We start from the raw sequence: 22,181 nt of genomic DNA, 5'->3' as shown, positions 1-22,181 counted from the left end.
GCCGCCACTCAAAATAACAGTTGGGAGATGTATAACATACACAAATTATATATAATTAGTGTATAATTTATGTATATTTGGATAGCGGATACTTATTTTTGATTGACCAGCCAAATATGTAACTTGTATATAATTATTTTTGGTTGCTTAAAGACTTAAAAAAGTAGAGTCAACATCAGATAATGTGCTTTGATTTTTGCCAAATTTTAGGATACAATATAAGAGAGGACTTCTATTGTAAGAGACTCGGATGCTTACGAAAGAATACTTGGAAAACATGGAATTAAATATTATTTTACTTGCTTTCCAATTGGGCTGAAAGACAAATTTGTCAGAAGTTTTGCTTTGAAGACTTTAACCTGAAATATGAACAAAAGATTACAAATTGAATTTGAAAACAAGGTCAAGAGAGATATTGAGAGTTCTAATTGCGAACTCCTAATTTAGCCAATGAACAACGTAATCGAATAAGAACACAATAGATTGTTATAACTATAAGTAATTGTTGATGGTAAATGAGATCGGTAATATGAAAAATAATACAAGTAGCTGTTGAAGTGGTCAACTTTTTGCTAAATAATAAAAGGTAGTAGTAACATAAACTTTATAAACTTGGATTGACCTGCCAAATGAAAACTCAGCAATATTTTTAAGTTTCAGATGATGTATGTCATAATTTTTTTTTTAAACAAAAAAGTCTTACATTAGTTTTTGGCTTGCATAATAATTTGCTCCAAAAAAGAATCTCGTTGTTCTTCTTTTAAAGTGATATAGTCAATTATCTTCCAAGTATAATAAAAAGCAGGCCATGACCAAAAGTCTTAGAATAACGTGATGTTCTTAAATTAGGAGTATCGACTTTTGCTAGCTGGTGTAAATAGTATAACTAATCCTACTAGTTGAGTTTTTATTAAGGGAAAGAAAAGGAATAACAAACATGCAACGTAGTAACCCGACTTATCTATGAGCAAGTAGAACGATGGTCGACGAAAGATGATCTGTTAAACATCGATCCTTTAAGTCAAATATTTTATACATAATGTTAGACGACTTTAATTTTTAATATTTGTATTCTAGTTATGCATCGTAATTTCGAAAGTAAAATTTTCACGTGCGAATTTGAAAACAGATACTATTGGCATGGAAACTTAGACTTGTCAATTGACGATTCTAATTTAATATTTTCTAAGCAAGATAATTGTTTCTCGACTTAGAATTTAGTATTCGTATTCTTAAAAATATAAGTAATTTTCTTGCCATGTGGACTGAGAGAAAAAATGAAAAAATTCACGTGGACTAAATTAAATGTCATGTCATATTTTATTTGGTCAAATATAAATTGGATGACTTTTGATGTGATATAGGAAAAGTTGTGTGACAAAAAAAAAAAAACTCACGACTTTGAGAGATCATTATTTATAGTTGGGTGTCCTTCTGTGTTACGACCTCGGCAAAAAATAAAAACTCCATTTCCCTCCCCAAATCCTTTTCTTCCCCTTTTATAAAATATACTAATGCTTAAACTGCTGATGTGATTGTCTGGCAATGAAAGTTCTACGAGCCTCATGGGACAATGACATGCTAACTATTTTTAAATTTAAGAATTTTTTACCATAAAATATTTTTAAAAAAGAATTATAAAGCACAGAAATAAGTACTTCGAGAGAATTAGTTTTCCATTTGATTTTTAAAAGGGATAATAGTACTCCCTCTGTTTACTTTTACTTGTTCACTTTTGACTTTGTACCCTATTTAAAAATTAATAAATGAAGTATGAATTTTATTATAATACCTATATTAATTGGTGTATAGTCTCAAATTTTTTTTTTTTGTCTTTCCTTGATAAGTTAAAGTGGACAAATAAAAGTGAATTTATTTTTAGTATAGGTGGACAAGTAAAAGTGAACGGAGGAAGTACTATTTACAGGGTCAATAGCTGTTAGTTAGCGCGTCGATGGGAACATGTAAATAAAATACCAAATAAAAGGTATCTTGTGCAGTTGGTCTTCAAAGATTTTGAAATTAAACTTCATTTATATTTAATGGTTTTAATATAATATTACCAGTAACGTGCGAAATTAATAATAGTGTCTCTCTGTTTGAAAATCTTCATACTCTACATGCACAAGAATAAATAACCTTTAATGATAAATAGATAAGTTTGTCACTGCAATCAAAACTTTTTCTTTTGTCTAAGTTGAAATCAAAATTATGTGTACCTGCTAAATATGAATTTGTGAGAGGTGGAAGATTTCTAGTGGAGCCTTATTGGTAAACTAAGAAGTTACAACAAAATAAACTCTGTAAAGAGGGAGTAAAATTAGATCCTTGATCTGGTTAGCATGTTGTTTTCTATTCATAGATTTTAAATGTTTATAACCTTTTTATAATAATTATCCAAAAAGAATCTTTTGTGTTTTTTTTTTTTTTTTTTTTTTTTTGGTTTGGGGGGGGGGGGGGTGGGGGGTGGGGGTGGTTGGGGAAGAGGAGGTAAATGGTTGACACTAATCGTTTTAAGAAAATAGAATTGCATTGACATGTTATTTTTGTGGAAATTCCATGGACTTGCCAATCTCATTAGATGCGACTTAAAACCGGTCACATAAAGAAGGCATAGGAGATGACGTTAGCAATAAATCGCATTCATCAAATGGTAACTTACTTATCGATCAGTTAGGAATACGATTTAGTCAACTCATTTAATGTACAAAATGTGACTATGAAAAATTGTACATCTCACTATGCATATGCGTTTCTTAATCTTTAAAAATTTCTTGATGTGCCAGAGAAGATCATTGTACCGCATGCAGCATTGAAGATTGCATTTTAGGAAAAAAAATTCACTTCCTTCAATTTCCACTCTTAAGAAAGATCAAGTATCTTGTCTTTCTTTTGTTAAACAGTGACCTCTTCTCCTTTGATAATAACATCGTCAATAATAGTTTGAGATTTTTCACATAAACAGACAATAAGAACTTTTTGAAGGAGTTAATACTAATCAGAAAAAAGTTATTTACTCAAATCATGAAAAAGAAAAGATTGGTTAAGAATGACCTAAAAATTGTCTTATTTTGTAGGGGAGTATGAGAAAGTTCAAAGTCACTGTTATGACTTTTTGGTCGGATGAAATCGTACCATGAAATGAGATGAAAAGTTAGCTTGTAGGGGTGTAGCAACTCATACGCAGGTCAATCTTTTCTCCAGATTATTATTGTTTTTGAACAAGCAATTGAAAATGTTGATCATATCTATTCAAACTTTTACTACAATCCATTACAGGTCATGAAACCAAATGAAAAGCAAAAGCCAACCTATTTTTACTTTTATCTGAAATCTTTCAACATAACATTAAACTAAAATCAGTTCTTCAGTGAATCAAACTTTACCAACTTTGAAGGGAAGGACTGGTAGACTCTGTTCATGCCAAAAGAAGTTATCAGGATCAACCTTAGTCTTCACGCACGAGCCTATCATAATTATTTTTGAAATACTTTTTCCCCCAAACACTAGCTTCCGAGAAATTTGAGTTGGCATTTTTGTTCATATCCAAATCAAGATCTCTATAATTCACATAAGCTTCTCTAGGAAACTTGGATGCAAAAGTGCCCATGTACTCATAAATCCCTCTGATCCACTTGATATGCTTATCTGCTGTGGTCTCCAAAGTGCCTAAGTAGTTAAATACAAGATCTTGCGCCTAACCCCTTTCTCGTGTGGGAATGGAAATGAAGATTCTGATATTTTCCCCATCATTCCTCCATAGAGATTCCATATTATCAAAGGTGAATCGTCTTGTAAAAACTTCTTCCATATCCCTTCAAGTCTAGTTTCTGGGACTGGCTCTCGGAGAAAGTCCGATTTGGCCTTGAAGTACATTGGAGGCGATAATGACTTCCCTTGAAGTAGGAACTCAGGCTTGATGTTACTTGGATATCCAGCAATGTAAATGACCGATTGAATCCAGCTCATGCGACACAATCCTTTCGTGTCAATCCCAATTCAAGGAAGCTATGATTCATCACATCAAGAAGCCTATCAGCTTTGCCAAGAAACAATGCTTGGTAAGTCGTTCGCACCGTTTTCTTCCCGTTGTTGAATTGGCCTCGAGTTATGATGACTCGATGAAGAGATCTTCATCAATTTTCTACCAATATGCTTAATTTGCTTAGTACTTTTGTTGCACCGAGCTCCGGTGTCTTTGGAATTGTGAAAAATCAGGAAAGCTTGATGGAACAGGAACAAGTCTAAGTTTCCATGCCTATAGTATACCAAAACTGCCTCCTCCACCCCCTCTGATTGCCCAAAATAAATCTTCTCCCATTAAGGCCCTATTAAGAACTCTACCACTGGCATCAACAATCCGAGCATTGACAACATTGTCAGCTGCAAGATCATATTTCCTCATGATAGGACCATAAGCTCCCCTAGTGATATGACCACTAATTCCTAAGCTAGTGCATAGGCCAGCAGGGTAACCATGTGTCTTCCAGCAGGGTAACCATGTGTCTTACTTTTCTCTTAAATCCTATAGTATACTTGTTACACCCCGTATCTTTAACTAAGGTTGACCTCAATATCCACTTTGATCGCAAAATGAAGTTTTGCTAAGTCAAAAGATAAAGTGCACCATATTTTCATTTGATGTATTTGAATTTGGGAAATGGCCTCCACGAAACTCGGAGCTGAATTTTTAAATATTTCGCGCATATGACCGCCAATTGGACATGGGATTCAATCAAAGGGAGTGAAAAATATGGCTAATTGTTGTGAAGGTGCCAAACATCTTAGACTTTGGGCGGTTTTTGATTTAAGGACGACGAATTGAATGAAAATAGCATTGGAAGTAGGAGTGAAGAATGTTAGAAAGGGATTTGAAATAGCTTTCCAATGGAGAGTAATACGAATAGATAGAATTGATCTTTTTACATCAACATATGAAATAGCACATGAGGCAGAAAATAGGAATATGAATGAAAAAAGAATATTGATAGAGATTGAAGAAGCCATAGCCTCTTTTGGTTTCTTGCTTGTTCTGTTTTCAGCAAGTGTCATGGAGAGGCCTTATATTTAAATTATCAAGACCTTTATTCCATATTTGGAAGGTAGGAAAGAGAAGTGAAAAGGAATAGAAAACGAGGAGAGGGGAAATTGTGGAGACAGTGGGGGAAAGAAAAAAAGTAAAAGTATGGTGAGTTTTTTACACAGTATTGCCTTCACCTGAAATAATAGCCGAGAGATGTATAATATACATAAATTATAGGGAAAAGGGCTAAAAATATTCTCCATCACAAATTTGGGTAAAAAATGCCCCTCTACTTTGGAAAAAGGGCTAAAAATATCCTCCATCATAAATTTGGGTAAAAAATATCCCTCCCGTCAGTAAAGTTTTCAAATATACCCCTGTCTTAACGAAAATCCCCAACATAACCCGATTTAATTTTTAAACCCGCTACATTTAGACCCGACTCAATTAAATAAAAAACCCATATGAGTTACTCGCTCCTGTGCCTAGTAGCTCTAGATGTAGTACTCGGGAATAAATTGGTCGCATATGGGTTTTTTATTCAATTAGGTCAGGTTTAAATGGAGCGGGTTTAAAAATGAAATCAGATTATGTTGGGGATTCCCGTTAAGACAGGGGTATATTTGAAAATTTTAATGACATGAGAGGTATTTTTGGCCCAAATTTGTAATGGAGGATATATTTAGCCCTTTTCCCAAAGTAGAGGGGTGTTTTTAACCCTTTCCCCTAAATTATATATAACTAGTATATAAATATGTACATTTGGATAGCGGATAATTATTTTTGGCCGACCAGCTAAATGGGTAACTTGCCCAAAAATATACATTATTTTCCTTTTTTTAAAATTATTTTGGTTGCTTATTTTCCTTTTCCATATATCAAACGAAAGGAGAACTTATAAAATATCTCTTTTACGTTCTATCCTATCCAAACAAAGTTTTTGGTAGGTGACTTAACGATCAATCTCTTTTTAACAAAAGAAATATTGGAGAATTTGTGGAAATAGGCGGTGGGTTCATGGGAGTCTAAAACTTAAAGGCTTCAAAATGTAGAGTTAACATCAGATAATATGCTTTGATTTTTGCCAAATTTTAGGATACATGAGAGGATATTTATATATATTATATATATATATAACAAATACAAATATATATATATATACTTGGATGTTTATGAAAGAAGACTTGGGAAAGGCAGATTCATGGCAGGATCAAGGGTGGTTCATCCCCTTCCGAAGGAACTTTAATGACCAGGAAGTTGAAGAATTCTCACGGCCTTTGGAGCTACTGAACACTTCTCCTCCTCTGGGCTGAACTACAGATTCTCTTTTTTGGAATTCCAATTTCAAGGGTCTCTTCTCGGTTAGAAGGCACTCTTATCGATACATCTTCACAATCCATTTGGCATTTGAAGACTATTGGGAAAAGTAAGGCGCCTCACAAAGTCAAATGTTTTGCTTGGTTGGTAGCTCATGGAAAATGCCATACTCTTGACAACTTGCAAAAGAAAGACAAAATACTTTGTAATTGTTGCTCTCGATGAGGAAGGGATTAGGAAGATGCAAACCACTTATTTCAATCGTGCTATTTTGTTGTTTGACATTTTATTCTCGTGTCATCACATGTGGGTATTAAATGGTGCATGCCTAGGAGCACGGTTGATTTTCTCCTCTCATGGCACAAAAATGTGCACAAAAAATATGCACTCAAAAGCGTCGGTGAATCACACACACACACACACACACACACACACACACACACACACACACTCGTATCGAGAGAGAGAAATGCTAGAGTTTTTGATAACAAAAGGACAATGTAGTTAATCTAAAGCATAAATGTATATTGTTGCTTAATTTTTGGTGCAACATAACCTCGGCAAGTGATTTAGAGCCAGAGGCGTTGGCTGAGTTTCTTAGTTCTTTACACTCACTGCAAAGTTATCTTTTAGATGTACTTCTGTCCAGCCTTTTCTTAAAGTTGACCTCAATAAAATTCTTTCGGTTACCTATAAAAAAAAAAAAAAAACTTGGGAAAGTAGTATTTTACTTGCCTTCCAGTTGGGTTGAAAGACAAATTTGTCATAAGTACTGTTTAACCTAATTAACAATTGAATTTGTAAAACAGGGTCAAGGACAATTGAATTATTTTAACAAAGAATTAACCTCCTGATAGTAACAAAAAAAATATGCAATCGTAAGTAAAGTAAGAGAGATAGATGATTCTTATTTGGCAACTCCTGATTTACTCGATGAACAACATAGCCGAATAAGAACACAATAGATTGTTACTCGTTGAGCGCTTAAGTTAAGCGTAATTGTAGTCAAAATCAAACAGATACAAGTTAGGGAAAGGGGGTATATTTATAGTACAATCCTAAAGTAGTGTCTCCCTAATATCACGCCCCTCACTATGATCGTTATCATACGTAATGCATGTCGATTATCACCGCTGTAGAGGATCTTGTATCCTCTGATGTCAGTTGGACCGAGGAACCTATCCTTTCCGGACGTTGATGCCTAACCGGACACTTGACTCTAGGATAAGAGACTGCCTCATCCTTGTGTGATGGATACAGGGTGAGCTGAAGATGGACCCGGAGTAGGCTTCCCAGGTAATCCCTTTGTTTTTGTCGAAGTAAGCCCTTGCTGACTTGAAGCTGACTGGACTTACACTGCCATGCATCGGCTTCTGAGTTGTCCACGTGTATATGCTTGTTTCACTGATACATAAAGAATTGCAAAGTCTTGCATTTCTTCCTTCCTAGGTTTTTGTATGACTTACTTTTTGTGTAGTGACAGTACATAAGCAAATCATTTATTAGGTAACTATAGATAAATAATTATCATACACATTAATTGGTTATATGGTAATTAAAGATATAACTAATTAGTTGTCACAAATTAAATTCAATAATAGTGTATATATTTTCTTACATTATCCATGTACTAAATTTAAACCTTCCATTTAGTACAATTCCCCTTCAAGTGGTGAACTGAGAATGTAACTGATGGTTTCTAAAAACTTGCTCATTTTATCCTTATATTAAGTGCGAATAATGATTATGTTGACAGTAAGATGAATCTACTAATAATATGATGCATTGAATTAGACCAAAAAAAGAAATTAACTTCTGTTCATCGACAATTTAGAAGATTTTTCTGTAAGCTATTAAATCATTTAAAAGATAATAATAACTATAAGTAATTGTTGATAGTAAATGAGATCGGTAATACGAAAAAGGGAAAAGGGCCAAATATACCCCTGTACTATCGGTTGGTGGTCCAAATATACCCAAAATCGTTATAATTTTGGTCTAAATATACCCAAACCATTATACTTTGGCACAAATATTTGACATTTTATTTACGTTAAAGTTGACCTAGGAGCACGTTGATTTTCATGGGCACAAATGTACATTTTGGTGAGGTGGACGCCACGTGGCATGCCACCTCACACCCCCTTCACATCTTCACTACCACCATCACGACACCCCTCAAACTATCTTCACCATATCCGCCGCTGCTACCACCCACTGTCACGTAGTACTATTGTTGTCGCCAATTTTATCTTCGTCCAAAATGTAAGCCCCTATCTATTTTATCTTCTTTTAAAAAAAAAAAAAAAAAAAAAAAAAAAACATTTGTTTGTTCTACGTCCCTTTTGAGAGCATTTATGGATTTGCCCGTCATCCTTGAGCAGTGTCCTATCTAATCTTTTCTGTATTATTATTCACCTTAAAGGAATGATTGTTAAGCTATTTCATCATTGATTTTTGTTGAATATTTTAGATCCGGATTAGATTAGGTTTTGTTGGTATAGTCGACTTGATAATCTATAAAATGAAGATCTTCCATTTCCAAAGCTTAATCCAAGGGAAGATGTGTTTTGGGTTTGAGCGAATATCTCATTAAGCTATAATATCACTACTAATATAACTGATCCAAGAACTTCAACCCCTCTTAAGCGGAAATGAAGATGTGAAGGGGCGTGTGAGGTGGCATACGCCACGTTCCGTCCACCTCACCGAAGCAAATCATTTATTAGGTAACTATAGATAATTATCCGAAATGTCATATGGTAATTAAAGATATAACTAATTAGTTGTCACAAATTAAATTCAATAATAGTCTTACAACTTTAAATTTAAACCTTCCATTTAGTACAATTCCCCTTCAAGTGGTGAACTAGAATGTAACTTGGTTTCTAAAAACTTGCCATTTTATCCTTATATTAAGTGCGATAATGATTATGTTGACAGTAAGATAATCTACTAATAATATGATGCATTGAAAAGATAATCGACAATTTAGAAGATTTTCCGTAAGCTATTAAATCATTTAAAAGATATATTATAAGTAATTGTTGATAGTAAATGACATCGACCAAATTTTCCCTTTTCCGAAAAAAATCCAAATATACCCCTCGTATACTTTGTTAAATATACCCCTACCATTATATTTGGCCCTTTTCCGTATGAAAAATAATACGAGTAGCATCTTCAGTTGATCACGACACCTCAACTTTTTGTTAAATAATAAAGGAAAAAGGTCAAATATATATCTATTTACTTTTGTTTTATTTATTAAAAACTTTATCTTCCGTTAGTGATTGTAAACAAAAATACCCTTGTTAAGCCGTTTTCAATTTTTGTTTATACATATTTGTTGGTATAGTCGACCCTGATGATTGGATGAAAAATCCATAAATCTCTCAAAATTATCCGATTTCAATTAAAATTACTACTAATATAACTGATCCAAGAACTTCAACCCTCTTTTAACCCGACCCGCGACCTCACCGAAATGCATTTCCGCCACTCTCTCTCCAACTCAATGTTGCTTGCTCCACAGGTATCACTGTCGGCGAGCATCCACATCACTGTTGCTTTCCTTTCCCCACTCAAGTTTTGTTGTTGTTTTGCAGGTAACTCCGATGATACATCACCACGAACCCCTCAAAATTATCCTTGTGAAGTGCCATTGTCGGCGAGCTCCACATCACTGTTGTTTCTCCATTTTTGTTAAAGTTGAAGCTGACTTGCTCCATCAGCCTTACCCGCCTCCTTCTTCCCCAAAAATTTCACTCCAAAACCCTCCCTCTAACCTCTCTATAAAACCCCTCAAACCGATAAGTGCTAACCATGATGTAATTCACTTGAAAAACATTGCTTTGCAAGCTCTCAAGAAAGGAAACTAGAAACCCACCAGAAAGTTCTAGGCCACGGAACTTGGTCCGTGTTTGTCCTTTTATTTCATCAAATCTCGTTATTAAGGTCCATTTTCTCTTTATTTTCGTGCTGTCTGCTTCAGTTTTCTAGCTTCTTGTTTTAGCGAAATTGATTTTCCGTGAAAATATCACCAACTTGTTTTTCGCCCCTTGCAATGATCAATAACTATCTCCTTATCTTGAATCAAATCACGAATGAAGTGATATTTAATGTCAATGTGTTTGCTGCGGCCATGAAAAACTGAATTCTTTGTTAATTCAATCGCAGACTTGTCTATCACAAAGTATTTTTGTAGGACTATCTTGCTTGTGTTGAAGAAATCCAAGCATCCTTCTCAACCATAATGCTTGTGTAGCACCACTTGTTGCAGAGCCATGTACTTCGTCAACAACTTTAAAATCTTCCAATATCTTGACAAAGCAACAACTTGTTGCTTTTTTGAAGACCAAGAAAATACACTGGTACCCCAAATAAATGCATATCCGTAAATACTTTTTCTTTGCATCATATCACCAGCCCAATCATTGTCTGTAAATCCCACAAGACTACCATCATTAGTCTTTGAATAAAATATGCCATTAGAGTGCGTACCTTGAACATATCTCAAAATTCACTTAGCTGATTGCAAGTAAGATTGACGAGGCGACTCCATAAATTTTTTTAATTAATCCAACTCCATAAGTAATGTCAGGTCTTGTAGAAGTTCAATACCTTAGACTCCCTACCAATTTTTTAAAATATGTAGCATCAACAAAATTGCGGGTGTTGTCTTTAGTCAGCTTCAGTTTCTCTTCAATGAGATTCAAAGTTAATTTGACTTGCTCCATGTTAAACACCTTCAAAATATCGTAAGCATATTTCTTTTTCTTCTTGTACCCTTTAATAACTAGTCTTGATTTAAAATCAACCGCTTCTTCAATTGATTTATACTTGATCTGGTGCGCTCATTCGACTCTAGTTAACCTTTCAATAGGTGGTAGAGTATTATTTTCATGCTCCTCAAATATATACAATCTCGGATAATGGCTCAAAATTGGTTGCGTCTTCAATATCCAAAATCGTGCACGTCAATTGTGGATCTGAAGCCTTAATTATTTCTGCTTCAATTTTGGGTAGATCATCAAAAACTTGCTCTTGATGAACTCTTTTGCTTCTTTCATCAGTAGATTCATCTTCAATACCTTCAAACAATTTTCTTGTGTTATAATGGCGGGTACTTCTATTCCTTTTTCAATAGCCCCACATTGTATGTGACCAATCATGTCTATTACATATTTCATTACTTAAGACACTAGTAGCCTCTACTGAAAGAGCATCAGTCCCAATCAAATTATCCTTTTTAGCCATCCCAGAAATCATTGATAAATCAATTTGAACATTATTGGATTCTACATTGCAATCAAAGACATATATACCACAACAAAAATTACCTCTACCTTCTCTTCTTTTCTCCATAACTTCTAATTCTGGCCTTCTTCATTTATTTCTGCCGGATAAGATGACTCTGCTTTAACTTTTGGTTCATGTGTTTGTTGATTCAATGACATCTCATATGCCACCAATTCATCTTCTAGATCATCAACTCTCAATGTATTAGGATCCTGGGTTGCCTCAATAACTGTTTTCTTAATGTGAAATTCTAATCTTAGAACCGCAATATCTTCTATATCTTCTCAACAACTTTAAAATCTTCCAATACTTCTCCATTGGCCTTCATATCATTAACTATTTTTATAATTCTCGTAAAAATTCTTTTGACAAATCATTCGGTGGTTTCATCCGGGCCAACTTATGTTAGTGTCTCCAAAGCTCTTGAAGTTTCTCCCTCTTCACATTTGCAGCACGCCTATATGATTTCACCAATATTGTCCATGCCTCTTTTGCTGATTTTGCATGCATATATATGTTATATACATGCAATCGGACTTTGCTATTGAGGTAGTAGAATGCCTTATAATTTATTGCATATTTTTCTCTAATTGTATAGCTGCTTTACTAGTCAATGCTGTGCCTTCTTGGGTTTCCACGAACCCTTCAGCAATAATGGACCATAGTCCAACAACATTGAAGAAATTCTTCATCTGTTGATACCAACTCTCAAAATTATTTTTGCCATCAAACACAAAAACGGAACAATCTAGTAAATATGAAATATCCATATTCTTTTATATATGCCGAATTTACACGATGCTTTGGTCGGATCTCACACACAACGGTTTTTTTTTTATCCCAGAAGATGTTCGACCTTGCTATTGGGATGTATACTATTAACCATGTGTATGGATATAGTATTTATTATAAAACAATTATTTATTCAATTTTTAATAAAGAGTTAAATAGATCATGTACTAGTATGTGTATCCTTTACTTATATAGTAGATGACTCAAACTTAAGAGTTTAATTATACGCGAAAGATTAAATCATCCGTTCTTATAAGTATAAAGTTGATGTTCACAATCTAAGATAGAATTTGGACAAAACCATTTTTATGATTGTAGCACAAGATTAATATAATGTATCTTCATTATGGGAACGGATAGTTCCTTTATTTTCTTGTGCTAGTACATTTTGTATGTATTGAACGGACCAAGTAGAGACAAGTGTTATTGTACCGAATATATAAAACAAATTCTCTAGTTCATTAAATGTACTTATACTCTTAATCTTGATATAATTATTATGATCAATGTGCTTTGTTCATTATTTTGATTTATTAAAAATTACGACATCAATTAAGAAAAATAAAACAAAATGCGTCTATGTATTCCCGTAAATTGGATAATGGCAAAATACATTTGTAAATAATAATTAGTTGATAGAATCCATGTCTCGACTTTGAGATTGATGATACCCTTTTATGAATGCTTATAAGTCTCATGTGAAAAAACCCATAAAGAAAGATTTTGTATGTGTCACATGATATAAGTTAAGCGAAAATATAAAAGATTCAATTAGTCAATGAATTAAATTGTCATCAATTTGAACATTGTTGGATTCTCCATTGCAATCAAAGACATCTATACCACAACAAAAATTACCTCTACCTTCTCTTCTTTTCTCCATAACTTCTAAATTTTGGGCCTTCTTCATTTATTTCACATCGCCTAGACATAAGATGACTCTTCTTTAACTTTTGGTTCATGTGTTTGCTGATTCAATGACATCTCATATGCCATCAATTCATCTTCTAGATCATCAACTCTCAATGTATTAAGACCCTGGATTGCCTCAATAATTGTTTTCTTAATGTGAAATTTTAATCTTAGAGACTGCAATATCTTCTCAACAACTTTAAAATCTTCCAATGTATAAGACTTTATATTTTCTGTCCATCCATATTAGGTTCGAATGTCTGTTGTATAAATCGACCGGGCAGGCCGAGAACTGGGGTGATTTTGTTAGTGACTCGAGGAAAAATCAGTAAATCATGTACTAATAGAGATGAAATATGGCTTATAAGTGTGTATATCTATTTTGAATGTCTCTTGAATAAATCGAATGGTAGGTTGAGGATTGGGGTGATTTTTGCTAGCAATAAGAGTAAAAATCAGTAAATCATGTGCTAATAGAGATGTCTATGACTTATATAAATCTTTGTCGCGAAAAATATTGTCTTGAGGTTGCGATTAGCGGGGGCAAAGCTCAATATATTGTTGGTAATGGCTTTTTCCGGCAGGTCGGGTTTTTAATTGAAATCAGGTAATTTTGTGGAATTTGGGGAGGGTATAGATATAAACTTTGTTAACAACAGCGATATTTTTGTTCACAATCGCTAATCTTAAAATAACAAAGTTTCACTAATAAAATAAAGTAGAGAGATATATTTGACCCTTTTCCCAATAATAAAAGGTAGTAGTAAACATTAATTAAACTTTATAAGCTAGGACTGATCACCTGCCAAATGAAACCTCAGCAATTTTTGTAAGTTTCAGATGAATATATGTCATAATTTTTTTTAGTAGAAAAAGTCTTGCACAGTAGTTTTTGGCCGCATAATAATTTGCTCCAAAAAAGAATCTTGGTGTTTTTCTTTTAAAAGTGATATAGTAAATTACTCCCTCCTGGATAAAAAAGTGTCCATTACTTTTTTTTTTTGGGAAAAAAGTGTCCACTTATTAAATTAAGAAACAATTAGCCTCATCTTTTTCGCATTTGTCCCTATTAAGTGATATGTGATTAATTCCCAAAATGTCTATTTAATTAATTTTAGTCTAATTTACATAATATTTTTTCTTGGATGATAACGCGTAGAAAATAAAGACTTTGAAAGTATAATTAAATTAACGAAAATAAGTGACAATTCTTTTTATTTTTTATTTTTTATTTTTATCCGGAGAGAGTATCTTTTTAAGTATAAAAGCAAGCCATGACCAGAAGTATTAGAATAACATTGATGTTTTTTTAAGGGGCATCTAACTTTTGCTAATTGGTCTAAATATACTTATCCTACTAATTCAGTTTTTATTAGGGGAAAGAAAAGGAATAACAAACAACCTCGTAACCTGACTTATCTATGAGCAAGGTGGAATTATGATCGACGGAAGATGATCCGTTGAACACCCTTTAAGTCAAATATTACATTTTGTAATGTTAGACGACTTTAATTTTTAATATTTGTACTCTTCTTGTGCACTGTAAATTCAAGATAAACTTTTGTGACGAATTCGAATTAATCGAACTTCAAAATAGGTGCGGATACAAGATGGGAGAAAAAAAAGGACTCCTTTCCCTCCAAATCCTTTTTCTTCCCCTCTTATAAAATAGGCCAAATACACAAGCAGCCTCTTAAAGTTGCCATAATTTTTCATTTTAACACCTAAACTAAAACTTTTTCCTATTAAACACCGACAATATAAGGTGTGCCTATTAAACACCTTCTGACTGGATAATTCAAAGATAACAGAGCGTGAACTTCACACGTGCTGATGTGGAAATACTAACAAATGACAAAATGCCACGTTGCTTTCTACTGGAAATTAATCAAATTAGAATTTTTAACAAAAAGCCAAAAAAAAAAAAAAAAAAAAAAAAAAAAAAAGTGAAAAAACCCCATGGTCGTCTTCTCCAAACGGACACCAACCAACCCTTTCACAGGTTTCCAAATGCAGCAGCTCCATCACCTAGGACCAACCAGTTGAATTTTTTTTTTCCATTGAACTATTCTCAACAACACCATCTAAAACTCCAATATAACATCACCGATTCCATTTTTTTCTTTCAAAGTTCTGGTTTACTTTTGAGCTTTTGGGTTCTAGGTTTTAAAATTTGTATCTTGATTTTTGATTTTGGAATTTCCTGCTGAAATGAATTAGGTTTGAGATTGTGGTCGTGGTTTCTGATTTGAGAAATCTAACTCAAGTTTTGGGATGACCGGTCGCTATCTCTGTTTGTTGTGATTGACAGGCTTTCTATCATCTCCTTAGACCTTGATCAAATGAAGCTAGCACACTTCATTCTCATTGTTGAACTGGTACGGATTGTTGTGCTCCCTTTGTCATCACTAAGGATTTAGATTTCTTCAGTCTCGTTTGCTTTAGCTTTTAATGATTGTATGCAACTCTCCTTAACAGAACCCTTCTCACTGTTGAGTTTGCCACCGGAGACGCCATTAATGCCGATGAGAGGTCAAGAAAGCGCCGAGAAATCAGAAAAAAGAGGGACGGAGGCCGGTGGCAGATCTTGTAAGGAAATAGGCATTCAAGGCAGTAGCAAGCGGAACAGAGAAATCAGAGAAAATGTGAATTTTCAATGAAAGAAAAAAGAAAAAGTTCACGCCCCTAAAAGAAGTGGGGAACACATTTTTGCCATGTCACCGTTTTGTGTTTAATAGGCACGCCCTGAATATTATTGGAGTGTTTAATAGTAACAAGCTTTAGTTTAGATGCCAAAGCGGAAAATTGCGGTAACTTTAAAGAGCTGCTTATGTAATTGGCCTATCAAATATATACCATGCTTAAACTGCTGATGTGATAGTCTGGCAATGAAAATTCTACCAGCCTCATGGGACAAAGACATGCTAACTATTTTTTAAATTTCATATTTTTAACCATAAAAAATATTGTTAAAAAGAATAATAAAGCACAGGAACATGTACTTCGACGGATTAATTTTCCATTTGAATTTAAAAAGGAATAGTAATATTTTTCTGCAGGGGCAACAGTTGTTATTTAGGACGTTGACGGAAACATGTAAATTAACACCAAATGAAAGGTAACTTATTCAGTTGGTCTTCTTAGCAAATGGCACCTGCAAAACAAGTTAAAGTGATCAGAGAATTTAAGAAGCAGTCATCACAGTTGGACATGACAGTAAGCACATTTATCCTTCTAAGTGATGCTTCACATTATTGACTTACTTAGCTTCATGCTATGAGTTCTCTGCCATTATGACAAAACATTTCAGCTTGGTGTGAAGGTCAGCCTAAGCATACTGATAAAAGTATCTGATTTTTTCCAGATTGAGATGATGTCAGAATCCGTTGATGAGACTTTGGATAAAGATGAAGCTGAAGAAGAAACTGAGGAGCTTACAAACCAGGTTCAATTATTCATTATTCATCACACAGTTAGTCTGTTTCCTAATTGCATATTTCTGGTCAACTTTTCTTATTTGGATTTTCATTTCTAGGTGCAAGGGGTTCGAAATAAAAATGTAAACGTGGGAATATGCCAAAAAGACAAAATTCCAGTGTAATTTTGTCCCTGGGAATTAAATGGAAAAAAAACAAAAACACCTCGACCGACAAACATAAAAAATATTATTCCATCGTGTAATTTTGTCCCTGGGAATTCAAAACTTATATATGGAAAAACAAAATGTATGGCAAAACAGCCCTTCGTAAATTTTGCCCTCATATTTGAAATCTTTAAATTTTGCAAAATCTAAACATAAAAAATAAAATTTTAAAAAAAAATTCGCAAGGCAAGTTTAAATTTCGCTATATGCCCCCAACGGCATACACTTGTGAAGAGATCAAATACTTATGCCTGGGACACATAAGATGTGCATAACTTTGAACATCTTTATCTTGGATCCATAAAGTTTGCCCATTAAAAGTATGCCCCCACCGCATAACTTTTTTATACCTGACCAAAAGCACTATGCCTTAAGGTATTCAAAACTTATAACTTTGATGTACATAAACACAAAAATGTATCCTATATATACACAATATATTTTTTTTTGCCGATTTTTTTTTAATTTATGGGCCTCCAATGCGAAGGGCAAAAAAAATTAAAGACCAAAGAATATGAGGGGCATAATTTAAAGACGCAAAAATTAAAGTAATGTATCCTATATACACAATATGTTTTTTTGCCAAAGGCCTCCTAAATCTGCCCCTGTGTGGATATTGCATCGCAGGTACGTTTGGCACTAAGGATAGTTGAGACTTGAGCGTATTGATCAGTTGTTTTTTCTCATCTTCATTTTTCAAGCTGTGGTTTATTCATTATTGGTTTTTTATTTTGACAGTTATCTTCAACTCCAAAAGGTCGGATATCGAAGTCAAAAATGTTCCCCCCCCCCCCCCCTCCCACACCCAGGTATGTGGAACTGATTTATAACGTCATACATATACTATCTGATGGACTTAGGTCGGATTTTTTCTCTACAAGTTGTCGAGCAACGTTTCTTCAGCATTTCCATATCAAACTATCTGAGTCAATTCTCAACTATAGGCATAGTATGTCTTCTTTGATACTCTCTTTCTGTTCTCTGGTTATACTCCCCTTACGTCTGATCTTACATCTGATCATGATGGTTATTTATACTGCTTTTACCAAATACTGATTATGACATTATATTGGTGCATGTACTGAGCCAACCTAGAATTTCCCCCGATTGTTTTAGCTCTTCATTCTATTAAACATGAAATTAATATGAAGTTTTTCTTGGAACATGAAGTTTGTTATGTTCTTTCTGTTTGATTTTTGGCATTACGAGTTATGTTGATTCTGTTAGTTCACCTAACAATTCTTCCTATGTATGTGAATGCAGTTCTGACTCTGCTGCGGATGTTGATGAACGTGAGAAGAGGTTGGCCTCTCTTCGAAGAATTTGATGAAGAACGTGCATATTTGTGACAGCTTTTATATCTGATCCTTGTATAAGTTCGCTTTAGAATTAAAAATATAGTATGTACCATGATACAAATTCGTATTTCTCTGACTATTTTTCTATAGCACCAAACATCAATATGCATGCAGTAATTTCTTTGGGTTTTATGATCCATCTTCATGTAGTGTTGTTATGTATGTAGTTTCTCAAACTCATTTCCCATATGACGAAAATAATAGTCAGCTAAGACCTATTAGAATATAACATCTTATGTTCAAACTTTTGATATCAATGCAAACTTCTGCTACAATCCATTACAGGTCATGAAACCAAATGAAAAGCAAAAGCTAACTTATTTCAACTTTTACCTGAAATCTTACAACATAACATCAAACCAAAAGCAGTTCTTCAGTGAATCAAACTTTACCAACTTTGAAGGGAAGGACTGGTAGACTCTGTTCATGCCAAAAGAAGTTATCGGGATCAACCTTAGTCTTCACAAGCACTAGCCTATCATAATTATTCTTGAAATACTTTTTCCCCCAAACACTAGCTTCCAAGAAATTTGAGTTTGCATTTTTGTTCATACCCAAATCAAGATCTCTATAATTCACATAAGCTTCTCTAGGAAACTTCGATGCAAAAGTGCCCATGTACTCATAAAGCCCTCTGATCCAGTTGATATGTTTATCTGCAGATTCTCCAGCTGTCCAAGCAAGCCAGTGTACAAGATCTTACGTATAACCCCTTTCTCCGTGGGAATGGAATTGAAGATTCTGATATCTTCCCCATCATTCCACCATAGGGATTCCATATCATCATAGGTATATCTTCTTGAACAGCTTCCACATCCCTTCAAGTCCAGTTTCTGGAACTGGTACACGGAGAAAATCCGATTTGCCCTTGTAGTATACTTTAGGGAACAATGACTTCCCTTGAAGTAGAAACTCAGGCTTGATGTTACTTGGATATCCAGCAATATAAATGACTGATTGAATCCAGCTCATTTCGACACAATCATTTCGTGTCAATCCCAATTCAGGGAAACTATGATTCATCACATCAAGAAGCCTATCAGTTTTGCCAAGAAACAATGCTTGGTAAGCTGTTTGCACTGTTTTCTTCACCCTTGTTGAATTGGCTGGAGTTATGATGACTCTGATGAAGAGATCTTCATCAATCTTATCTGCTACATGTTGCCATTTATTTAGTACTTTTGTTGCACCGCTTTCCGTTGTTTTGCAATCCGTGAAAACCGTGATGTTGATGGAACAGGAACAAGTCTAATTTTCCAAGATAAAAGTATACCAAAACTGCCTCCTCCACCCCCTCTGATTGCCCAAAATAAATCTTCTCCCATTAAGGCCCTATTAAGAACTCTGCCACTGGCATCAACAATCCGAGCATCGACAACATTGTCAGCTGCAAGACCATATTTCCTCATCATAGGACCATAAGCTCCCCCAGTGATATGACCACCAATTCCTACGCTGTTACATAGGCCAGCAGGTAACCATGTGTCTTACTTTTCTCCGAAATCCTATAGTATACTTCACCTATCGTTGCACCTGCTTGAACCCAAGCACTATTATCCTCAATGTCCACTTTAATAGCGCGAAGTTTAGCTAAGTCAAGCAAGATAAAGGGAACTGATATTTTCATTTCTGATGTATAAGATATGCCCTCAAAATCATGGCCTCCACTCCTAACTCTGAGCTGAATCTTTAGCTCTTTCGCACAAATGACTGCTGCTTGGACATGGGACTCAATCAAAGCAGTGAAAATAAGCAGAGGTTTTTGTTGAGAAGGTGCCAACCATCTTAGATTTTCGGCAGTGGATTTAAGGACAGAGTTGAATGAAGTAGCATTGGAAGTAGGAGTGAAGAAAGCTGTAGAGAAAGGGATCGAACGGTCCGAATGGAGATTAATACACTGATAGAATTGATCTTGAATTGTATATGAAACAACACATGAAACTGAAAATAGGAACATGAATGAAAAAAGAATATTCGTAGAGATTGAAGAAGCCATAGTCTCTCTTGTTTCTTGCTTGTTCTGTTTTCAGCATGTATGAAGGAGAGGCCTTATATTCAAACTCTCAACACCTTTGTCCTACGTTTGAAAGGCGGGAAAGAGAAGAGAAAAAGAATAAAAAATGAGGAGAGGGGAAAGAAAAAAAAAATATTAGGCTTTTTGCATTGTATAGCCGCCACTCAAAATAATAGTCGGGAGATGTATAACATACACAAATTATATATAATTTATGTATATTTGGATAGCGGATAATTATTTTTGACCGACCAGCCAAATATGTAACTTGCCCAAAAATATATCATTTTCCTTCTAAAAAATATATTTGGGTTGCTTAAAGACTTCAAAAAGTAGAGTCAACATCAGATAATGTGCTTTGATTTTTGCCAAATTTTAGGATACAATATGAGAGAGGACTTCTATTATAAGGGACTAGGATGCTTACGAAAGAATACCTGGAAAACATGGAAGTAAATATTTTACTTGCTTTCCAATTGGGTTGAAAGACAAATTTGTCAGAAGTCTTGCTTCGAAGTGTTTAACCTAAAATATGAACTAAAGATTATTAATTGAATTTGAAAACAGGATCAAGAGAGATATTGAGAGTTCTAATTGGGAACTCCTAATTTTGCCGCTGAACAACGTAACCGAATAAGAACACAATAAATTGTTACAACTCGAGTGCTTAAGCAGTAATAGTAGTTAAAATCATATGAATACAAGTGAGGGAAACGGGTTATATGTATAGTACAACCCTAAAGTATCGGCTCCCTAATATCACGTTGTTCACTATGATCATTAGCTGCATGTTCCGTACGTAACCCATGTTGATTTGTACCGCCATAGAGGATCACAAATACTCCGATGTCAGCTGGACTATGGGACCTATACTTTCTAGACATTGATGCCTAACCGAACACTTGACTCCGGGATAAGACTGCCTCATCCTTGTGTGATGAATTCGGAGTGAGCTGAGGGTGGGCCTGGAGTAGGCTTTCGGGGTAATCTCTTTATTTTCAACTGAAGTAATCCTTGGAGATGACACTACCACGAGCCAGCTTCTGAGTTGTCCATGTATATCCTTTAGTACAATACCCCTTCAAGTGGTGAACTGAGTAACTGATGGTTTCTAAAAAAAAATCACATTTTATCTTTATATTAAGTGTGAATATTACTAATGATTAATTGATCATGCTGATTGTAAAATGAATCTACTAATAATATGATGCATAAAATTAAATAAAAAAGAATTTAACTTCTATTCATCGACAGTCTAGAAGATTTTTTTGTACACTATTAAATCATTTAAAAGATAATAACTATAAATAATTGTTGATAGTAAATGAGATCGGTAATATGAAAAATAATACAATTAGCTGTTGAAGTGGTCAACTTTTTGCTAAATAATAAAACGTAGTAGTAACATTAAACGTTATAAACCAGGAACAACAATTTTTTTAAGTTTCAGATGCATATATGTCATAATTTATTTATTTTTTAAAACAAAAAGGTCTTACATTAGGTTTTGGCCGGCACAATAATTTGCTCCAAAAAAGATTCTCATTGTTCTTTTTTTAAAAGTGATATAGTAAATTACCTTTGAAGTATAATAAAAAGCAAGCCATGAGCAGAAGTCTTAGAATAACATTGATGTTTTTTAATCAGGAGTATCGACTTTTGCCAGTTGGTCTAAATATTATAACTAATCTTACTAATTGAGTTTTTATTAGGGGAAAGAAAAGGAATAACAAACATGCAGCCGCGTAACCGGATTTATCTATGAGCAGATGGAACTACGGTCGACGAAAGATGATCTGTTGAACACCGTTTAAGTTAAAT

The 22,181-nt window shown here is 34.2% G+C and overlaps 1 protein-coding gene and 2 pseudogenes across 6 annotated transcripts; 1 reads left to right on the top strand and 2 right to left on the bottom strand.

Moving 5' to 3' along the window:
* The first annotated feature begins 1,957 nt into the window (after positions 1-1,957).
* On the top strand, positions 1,958-18,478 carry LOC132041558 (uncharacterized). Of its 6 annotated transcripts, none has more exons than XM_059432278.1 (4): positions 1,958-1,973; positions 16,451-16,561; positions 16,710-16,790; positions 17,727-18,478. In XM_059432278.1, exons 2-4 carry the CDS (start codon positions 16,493-16,495, stop codon positions 18,042-18,044), a joined length of 468 nt encoding a protein of 155 aa, XP_059288261.1. In that variant the 5' UTR covers positions 1,958-1,973; positions 16,451-16,492; the 3' UTR covers positions 18,045-18,478. The 6 variants fall into 6 exon arrangements, 4 of the variants coding, with proteins under 4 accessions (XP_059288261.1, XP_059288254.1, XP_059288250.1 ...); XM_059432271.1 differs by lacking the exon at positions 1,958-1,973 and adding an exon at positions 15,141-15,934 and having other exon boundaries at positions 16,405-16,561; XM_059432267.1 differs by lacking the exon at positions 1,958-1,973 and adding an exon at positions 15,141-15,990 and having other exon boundaries at positions 16,405-16,561.
* Positions 3,230-4,471, bottom strand: LOC132041549 (berberine bridge enzyme-like 15; annotated as a pseudogene).
* A 72-nt stretch (positions 18,479-18,550) lies between the features above and the next one.
* LOC132041542 (berberine bridge enzyme-like 15) lies at positions 18,551-20,542 on the bottom strand (annotated as a pseudogene).
* Between the last annotated feature and the right edge of the window lie 1,639 nt (positions 20,543-22,181).

Source organism: Lycium ferocissimum, chromosome 2, assembly GCF_029784015.1.
Source record: "Lycium ferocissimum isolate CSIRO_LF1 chromosome 2, AGI_CSIRO_Lferr_CH_V1, whole genome shotgun sequence".
Taxonomy (NCBI): domain Eukaryota; kingdom Viridiplantae; phylum Streptophyta; class Magnoliopsida; order Solanales; family Solanaceae; genus Lycium; species Lycium ferocissimum.
Note: the sequence above shows the minus strand (reverse complement) of the source record. Positions and strands in the feature narration are given on the sequence as shown.